Source organism: Gekko japonicus, unplaced genomic scaffold (genome assembly GCF_001447785.1).
Source record: "Gekko japonicus isolate JY-2015 unplaced genomic scaffold, Gekko_japonicus_V1.1 scaffold40, whole genome shotgun sequence".
Taxonomy (NCBI): Eukaryota; Metazoa; Chordata; class Lepidosauria; order Squamata; family Gekkonidae; genus Gekko; species Gekko japonicus.
This window is the reverse complement of record NW_015172554.1, coordinates 1,774,131-1,783,444: the sequence shown is the minus strand read 5'-3', so window position 1 is coordinate 1,783,444 and position 9,314 is coordinate 1,774,131. Positions and strand designations below refer to the sequence as shown.

At 44.2% G+C, this 9,314-nt stretch overlaps 1 protein-coding gene across 1 annotated transcript in view; it reads right to left on the bottom strand.

The window, feature by feature from the left end:
* The window catches only part of CAMSAP1 (calmodulin regulated spectrin associated protein 1), a 45,076-nt gene extending 37,048 nt beyond the window's left edge, over positions 1-8,028 (bottom strand). The window contains exons 1-2 of the mRNA XM_015421170.1: positions 7,975-8,028; positions 6,002-6,164 (exon numbers count right to left, since the gene is read on the bottom strand). Of these exons, the coding sequence (XP_015276656.1) occupies positions 6,002-6,164 (163 nt within the window). The 5' untranslated portion in view covers positions 7,975-8,028. The remainder of the gene's footprint in view (positions 1-6,001; positions 6,165-7,974) is intronic.
* Between the last annotated feature and the right edge of the window lie 1,286 nt (positions 8,029-9,314).

The following is a 9,314-nucleotide window of genomic DNA, read 5'->3' as shown; positions in this document are numbered from 1 at the left end:
CTCCTGTGTGTGTTGTGGGAAGCTGGGGGGGGGGGGGGGGAGGAATGCATGGAAAGGACTGAGCATCCTCCCCCCAGTTTACTAACATACAACTGCCACTGAGTAAGAAGTAAATAAGATAAGGGGCATAATTGTTAAAATCTAAAAACAGTACCCTTCCTTTCTTCCATCACAGAATTTAAAGCAGTGCACACCAACTCTTAGGAGGTCTCCCACTGAAGCACTGACTTGATCCAGATCTCTCTAAATAGAGTGAGGGTGCTGTATCATTTGCCTTCCCTTCATATTTATTTAGAAATGCAACATAGCAGTTAATAGTAGTCAAACAAATTCTTAACTTATGGTCATATAAGCTAAGTAAAGACTATGTTATTTATTTCAAAGTTTGTAACCCACTAAACATGGCTTTGGCAGTCCTTAGTTATTCCTAGTGCAGAACTGTTCACACTGATTGCACCAGCCAAAGAACATGGGTAAACAACACGTGTGCTGCTTAGTTCTGTGATCTGTATCTTAACAGCATCTTTTAATTTACTGTAACATAGTGCTTGCTCTAAACACACACGTGCCCAAGATTTCCATTTTTATCTCTAATGCGGTTGCTCTGCATTTGTAACTTTAGTTAACGCAACCTGTAATTTGGCATATGATCATTTTGAATCCAAATTATTTATGCGCGAACTAGATGAGACAGTGGAATCAGCTTTCCTGCAACATTTTAAAGAACCTTAAAAGCTACTGCAGGGTGGGCCCTAGTTAGGATGAAGTAAAGGCACAGTGTACATGTGTGTGTGTGTGGGGGGGGGTTAAGCCATCCATTGCACCAGTATCCTCAGTCTCTTCCTCAAAGCTTTTTGCCCTAAGGAACAAAACATACAGGCATTGTATAGTGCATTGTGACATTATATGCAGGACACTGGGGAACAGCACAGACTCGCACATAGTTTCTGAGATAGGTTGTTGCTCCCCTCATTCTTTTCTATGTAACTTTCAGGAGCACAGAGAGAGCTACCACTTTAGCTCCACATTGCAGAAATACAGAGCAGCACTGAAACAGCAGCCCTCTTGTGTCTTTGAGCCAGACATTAGGAAACATGGAGAAAGGTAATACTACTGTTAACCTCTGAATTCCAGTAAGAAATGAACAGGGTACTTCACCAACCCAAAAGGTAACCATTCAGCCTTGCTGTGTTCCCCCTCCCCAACTGGCACACTGGTCATTACCAATGTTTCCTCTAAGCTGTGGAGTCTTGTGAGCAAAAATTCTACTTTGTGAGCTGCTGGTACTAAAGTTGTGAGCGAGCCATTTGGCTGATGCATACCTTTGCTTGCTCTGGAGCCCATTCCTCCTGAACTAAGACAAAAATGTGTGAGCTGGAAGCTAAAAAACTGTGAGCTAGCTCACACTCACTCAGCTTAAAGGGAACACTGGTCATTACCCTTCAAATATGACTGCCACTATGTCAGACCGCATGCTCAACTCTCCAGATATCTTTAACAAACAAGAACCCAGTCCCAGTTTTTCCTCTCAAGCCGGCATGTAGGACTGAGCCACCTATAGACACACATTGTTTGCCATACAGGTGTTCACCCAGAGGCAAGCATCTGTGCTTTCCTACTAGATGTTTTTCTACACCTCCTTCATTAAAAGCACACTGGATATTGCATTTCTAAAAAGTGCAAATATATCAGTGTTTGGATGAGCATAATATAGGTCAGTGTTACATCACTAAGACCAATGGAAGCATTTCCCATGAAAGCAGCTGTAGACCAAATAGTATCCCTACACCTGTCACATAATCAGCACAGTGCAAGACTATCAACCCAATGCCACATGTCTAGATAAAAGTCGTACATTCTCCATGTGGAGGGGGGAGGATAACAAAACAAGCAAGTTTTATCTCAGGTTTTAATTATAAGTTACAAGGTACTTCAAGTACTAACAGTACAAAGGAACAAAGTTTGAGTCCAGTGGCACCTTTAACACCAACAAAGTTCTGTTCAAGGTATCTGAAGAAGTGTGCATGCACAAGAAAGCTTATACCTTGAATAGAACTTTGTTGGTCTTAAAGGTGCCACTGGACTGAAACTTTGTTCTGCTGCTTCAGACCAACATGGCTACCCACCTGAATATAAAGGAAGTTCTGGGTTTTTGTATTTATATCCCACCAATTTGATTCACAAAAGCCTTGTAGGTGGATTACAAGTTTAAAAGCTATACTAAAAAGCAATATTTAACAACAGTAAAGCATTATATTAAATTATAAGCATCAGCCTAAACAAGACAGCTTGCTGCCTTTCTCCCAGAATTCCAGCAGAATAAAACCAGCTTTCATACAATTTTCAGCTGAACAAGCCTAGTAGGCCTATCTTGCAAAGCTGTCCCACACAGAAATTATCAATACCTATACAAACAGCGTTCCGTGCACCTTGGTGTTTAGTCATGCCGGCCACATGACAAAGGAAACGTCTTCGGTCAGCGCTGGCTCTTCGGCTTTGAAACGGAGATCAGCACCGCAACCCTAGAGTCGGACTCGACTGGCTTTCGAGCAAGGGAACCTTTACCTTTACCTATACAAAGGTAGTGATTAAAAACAAAACAAAAAACCCCAACAATCTGGGGTCAAGAAATGAAGTCCTCTGAACCAAGCCCTCATATGAAGACCACAGTATAATGAATAAGTGCTACACAAGACTAAGCACTTACCAAGACCTTTAACACCAGACAAGGAGCACTGGTTTTCCCTACGCACATCCAAGTACTGGAAAGACCTTTGAAAGACTAAACAGCAGTGTTTTCTAGGGTGGAATAGGGACTATTGCCTAAGAAAAGGCTACATGAAATGTATACATGACATTAGATGGAAATCTTCTGTACTGTATTGCTTGCAAGTGTTTAAAATCTGTTTTACCACCATATACCAAAAATACAATTCAGCTAGGAGTCATTTAAAGACAGCAGCAAATGGCTAATTTATAAAGTGTTGTTAAAATGGTATACTGAAGAAGAGACAGTTAAAGAGCAAATGATAAAATGGGCGATAAACATGAATACAGAAGTGACAATAGATTCTTGGGAGTACCTATGGAAACATGCATTGAAAATATCAACATGTAATAATTTCAAAGAAAATTGTTATAAGATGATGTACAGGTGGTACATGACACCGAAAAAAATTGTTAACATGAATACTAATATGTCAAATAAGTGTTGGAAATGTAAAAAAGGGCAGGGCTCTTTTTACCATATGTGGTGGACGTGTGAGAAAGCAAAAAGCAATTGGACTCAGATTCATTTGGAGATGGAAAAGATTGTAAAATCTACATTTAAAAAAGAACCAGAACTTTTACTTTTGGGACTGAATTTGGAGAAAATTAATGTGGATAAAAGAACCTTGATGTGGTATATGGTGACAACAGCTAGAATTACATATGCGTAGTGTTGGAAACAAGAAGAAGTCCCGAAGATTGAAGACTGGATAAAGAAATTATTGTTTGCAGTTGAAATGGACAAAATGACAAGGAAATTAGATAATAGGGAAGCAGAAGGATTCTATAATGACTGGAGAGATTTAAAAGAATATTTAGAAAAATATTGGGAAATAAAGGACAATTTGTTTTGCTTTAATACTTATTAAGAATAGAATTGAAATAAAAGTTACCTAGTGATTTTAAGAATGAAATATATAAAAATAGAAGAAAATATTGAGCAGGAGGTCGGAACACTGTGGGAAGCCATGTTTAAGGGAGGGGGAAAGGGAGGGGGTAGGATGTAACAGGGATTAAGCTAAAAAAATTTAAGGTTGATTATGATGAGAATAATATGGAAAATGTAAGGTTGAATATGAATGTTTATTCCTGAATAAATTTTTTACAAAAACATTTTTTTTTTACAAAATCCAGTACCTGACTGCTAACAAACCAACTTTCATATGTCAACAGGAGGTCCATGGCTCAATCCCTATAGCTCTTTGCCCAAGACTCTAGAAAGCCTGGGCCAGAGCAGAAAAAGCAGACACAGACAAACCAATAGTCTGATGATTTGTTATAAAGCAGATTCACATCTTCATGACTTTACTCACATCTTACTGAATTAACAAATTCACTTGTAAATTAAATTAAGGCAAGTCTTTGCATTAATTTTTAAGCCAAATTCCAGCATATGCCCAGAAACTGCTGTCACCAGCAAACAGCTTGTTCCCATGGAGGTTATTTACAAGGGCACACGATGACGTCAGACGCTAGCCCAGCGGAGCCGGAAAAAGGACATAGCTGAGGCCGGAAGAAGGCGGAGTCGCGTACCTAAAGAGAGTTCCACCGAGAGCAACTCACCAGGAAGTAACCCGCCAGAAAAAGAGCAACCCAAGCACCAGAAAGAGCAACTCGCCGGAGCAGAGCAACAAACAGGAACAACACCAGCCACCACCATAGGGGTGCCGGTAGGTTGCCCCACCCCATAATATATGTGGCCCTAGTTAGAGGACAACGAAAATGGTGACTAGCACCGATCTGTAAGCCGCTCAGAGACCCCTGGACAGGGATTCAAGTGGGATATAAAGTTGAACGAATAAATAAATAAATAAATACAGGCCAGCCATTAGCAGATCCTTAATTTACAGGATACTAATCTCCTGCAAGTGTGATGTAGTGGTTAGAGTGTCAGACTATAATCTGGGAGAGACCCAGGTTCAAATCTCCACTCTCCATGGATGTTTGTTGGGTAACCTTAGGCCAGTCACACACACACAGCCTAACCTACCTCACTAGTTTGTTGTGAAGATATACTAGAGGAGAGGAGAACAATGCTGGCTGTTTTGGCTTCCCTCTGGGGTGAAAGGCAGGGTATAAATAAAGTAAATAAATACTGTATTATTTTAAATGCCTGATTTAAAAGTCAGTATAAAACTATTCCAGGACTCAAGCCAGAGTTACAAACACATCCACATGCCCATTTGTACCTATATACAGCTATAATTTTTAAATTACCATTATAGATCATTAAGGTATAAACCTACCAACAGAACTGAACAGAAACACAGCTGATGCTCTTAATTCTCCTGTCCCACCTGCACATTTTGTACAGTTCTAGAGGCAAAAGCTAACACCCTAGCTGAAAACAAACCAAAGCTATTTAATTGCATGAATATATTGTATTACTTAGCACTGCCACAAAGTAATCTATTGTTAATCTATTAAGGATATTACGGTTTGACAAATCAAAGTTAGATTAACAGGGCTATCTAATTTTCTACAGTGTGACTACATATTATATTTTCTTTCAGTTAAAAGCATAGTACTGTGACTGGCCAAGATGCTTGCTCAGAAGGCAAAATCTAAGAAATCAAAACAATTAGGGTACATTGCATTGCAAAACACAGATTTGCAATGATGCTTTAGAAACTACCACAAAGGTCCCACTTGAACACCTTTGTATTAAAACTGGAACGTCAAACCAGGTATTTTCTAGAACTGCTTCCATTTATTCATGGTATGTGTAACATACAATGTATAACAAACACTATTATGTTCTAGAATGCAGGTACCTCAATAAACAAAGGAAATAAATGCTTGCATCCACTATAAAAACCACAAGATGATTTATTTTATCACTAATCAATTTATGATCCATCCAAACCCAGCAGAAAGAATCCACTCTTTGCCAAGATGACTGAGCTAAAGAAACACACTAAAAGGCTTAGAGGCCTGCAAGAGTGCAGTGTTTACAAATCTGTGTGGGACAGCACTATCTGGTAGGACAGGAAAGAGAAAGTAGGATTCATGCACATACAACTAAAAACCATTCTTAAGAAAACAAGCTGTACAATAAGGCGCCTAGCAGGCTTTTACAACAGCAACAGAATGTAAACTTGGTTTGATGCAAAATTTATATTTAAAACACAAATGGAGAAGGTTTCAGACTTACTTAACATCTGAAAGAAAAAGACTAGAAATACAAAACAGAAGAGAGAAAAAAGAATAATCACCCAATGGGAATTTTTACCTATTCCATAGGCTTTAGCACAGATCCATTGTAAATTAGCAGCTATTTTTGCTCGAGATGAATCATAGAGTTCCAACGGAATGATCTCAGCTGCACTATCTGTTAGAGAATCCATTTTTCTTCGGGTGCTTTCCCCACCAGCACAAACATCAACATCCACCATCTGAAACAAAAATAAGAGACCAAGCCTAAGAATCATGCATCACAATTTATGAGACATATGACAGATTATGAGCCATGTGTATAACACCAGGAACAAACTCTGTAGCATCAAAAATATAATTTTTAACAGGGTTTGGTCTCTGACTACAAATCTCAGTTTGAATTCCTTGCCTCTAATACATAAGCTGTTTAACACTTCACAACATATTTTCAAAAACAAGGTAAACCCCTCTTCTGCCAGACACGACACAGACTACCTTATACTATTCATATCCATTATCATAAGCATGCTGCAGACACCTGCCTCCAGCATGTTGTCTAACAATGCAGACAGGTACCAAGCAGCTGGCTGGAAGGAGAAGTCTTATCTGGCGTCCCCAACAATGGAAAAGTGGGGGGAGGGTTTCACAACAGGGAATGAAGGCAACAGAAGGAAGCCAGCTCAGGGGTTTCTTACTCCTATCATACCCTCCTGTCTTCCCCTCATCCTACCCCTAAGAGGGATCAGGGGCTGAGATAAACAGAAGCACTAGACACCCTAAGGCAAGAAGATCAAGGGAAAGGGCAGTGCAAAGAGGTCTTTTCACCAACCTTACTGCAGCACATCCAGGCACATGCCAAGATCAAGGTAGCAAAAGGAAGGTGTTGCAACCTACCCTTTCTGCCAGAGTGTTGCTCTCCAACAAAGACAACAAAAGAAGGTCGTTCCCTCAGCACCCTCATCCATCACGCTTCCCTTACCACTACTCTCCTTTCCAAAATTCTCCCTAGTTTCGCTCCCACTTGCCTCAAGCCCTCCCCAGACCTCTCTAGAACATTTTTATAAGCAAAACAACAATAATAGAATCCAGCTCTCTCCTTACACCCCGCCCTACCACCTTAACCCCTCCCCTCTATATTTCTGTCTTCCTCTTTACAGCCCTTATGCCAAACCTCCCAATCCAGTTATTAAGCCACTCTTACTCCAACTGCCCCTCCAAAACAGCAACCTAAGCTCTTTTCTTATCTTCTAAGCCCCTCTTTCACTACCCCTGCCCCCTCACACTGCCCCCTCACAAACCTCATTTTGGCCTTTCCTACACCCAAATTCCAGCCTCTGGACCTCTATTTTAAAAATGTATTTTTCCTCTATAAAGACTGTACACTTAATATTACATACATAATGACTAGGCATAATATTTTGCTCTTCCTCCCGTCCTACACAACATACCCCCAAATCCAATTCTGGCTTCCCCCATCCCCCAAATCATTGATTTCCCCATCCCCCAATCCTTTCCCATAATGCCTACCCTTAGTAGCACCTTGGATTTGCAACCGACTTGATAATGTACAGAAACACCAGGATGTGATCTCTGCGTGTGCCTTACGCCCACTCTCCCATATAAAATAAAGCAACCTCCCCCTCTTTTCTGCTCCCTCTTGCCCCAAATGCTTTTAGGCCAACCCAAGCAAACACTCCCCCCAGCCTTGGCCCAGTCCCCGCTCCACAACCTACAGCCCCCATTTTCTCTCCCCCGTTATTCCGTCGCTCCGATTAATCTCGCACAAAAACATACAAGAACCACAGCCACTTCTCTCATTCACCCGCACGCCCCAGTCTTAGCCCAGGCCGCCCCCTGTACCCACTTCCCTGCCCTACAGCGCCCGTGAAGCCCGCAGACCATAGCCAGACACTACATACCCCCCTCGCCCCCAAAGCCCACTAGACCGCCGCCGCCCCCCTTTCCCAACCGACAGACCCACCGGCCCTCCTTTCCACCCCCCAATGCCGCACTCCTCCCTCCCCTCCCCTTTCTCGAAGCCGCAGCTACCTCATTCCCTCATCAGGCTCGGAGCCCCCGGCCGCGCCCAGGCCCAAATCCAGAAAGTGGGGAAGGAGAGAATGGCTATCCAAGGAGGGAGGGCCAACCGACAGACCCACCGGCCCTCCTTTCCACCCCCCAATGCCGCACTCCTCCCTCCCCTCCCCTTTCTCGAAGCCGCAGCTACCTCATTCCCTCATCAGGCTCGGAGCCCCCGGCCGCGCCCAGGCCCAAATCCAGAAAGTGGGGAAGGAGAGAATGGCGATCCAAGGAGGGAGGGAAAGAGAGAGGCGACACGGCTCCAGCGCGCTGCGGGCCGGTGGCCTCCAGAGGAGGGGAGAGGACAGGAATCGGGTGGCTAAAGGGGGAGTGAGACGGACGCGCGTGCGCGTGCGCGCGCCCCCGGTGAGCCTTCACCGCGTCTCATAAACAGGAAAAAAAATCGGGGGGAGAGCCGCGCGCGTCGCCGCCATCGGGCGCGCGCCTTCTGGAAAGCAAAGGGGGCGGAGTCCGTTCCCTGGATTGTAGCAGCTCGCGGCAAACTGAGAGGGGCGAGCGAGACAGGCGCGCTCCCGCCCTCCCCCTGACGGTTGGTCCCCTCCGTCAAGCCGTCTCGCGCCGGTCGTTAACTTTCGAAGCGCATGCGCCACGTTTCGGGAGCCTCTACTTCCCCCCCTGCCGCTGCCCCCTCGCTGCTGGCCCCGCCTACTCCTCTTTCGTACCCTGCTAGGCAACTGTCTCCTAGGGAATGAGATTGAATGACTGGGAGGGGGGAGAAGGTTCACGATCGGGGGCGTGAGAGGAAGGGGCGTGGCTCACCCCGTGCTCAACCAATAAAGTGGCACAACAGCGTTCTGACAGACAAGTGTAGGCATTTCACGGCCGCCCCGCGCCGCCTTGATGGCATATTTGAACCACGCCCCCCTCAAATCCTGAAGCGTTCGTGAGAACTGCGCTTGCCAACCTCCCGGTGGTGGCTGGCGATCTCCCGGAATTACAACCTGGTCTCGAGGCTTGTGGGATCAGTTCCCCTTGAGAAAATGGCTGCTTTGGAAGGTGGACTCTCTCTATATCTTGCTGAGGTCCTTTCCCTTCCCCTCCCCAAACCCAGCACTCCCCAGACTCCCCACCCAAAAAAAATCCCCAGGAATTTCCCAAGAGCTGGCAACCCTAAGGAGGATACTTGACATAAGGCAGAGCCTATCTTCAGGGCTCTTTTTGTAGAAAAAGCCCAGCAGGAACTCATTAGCATAATAGGCCACACCCAACAGCAGGAACTCATTAGCATATTGGGCCACACCCCTGACAGCACAGCTCATGAGCATATTAGGCCACACCCCCATGTTACC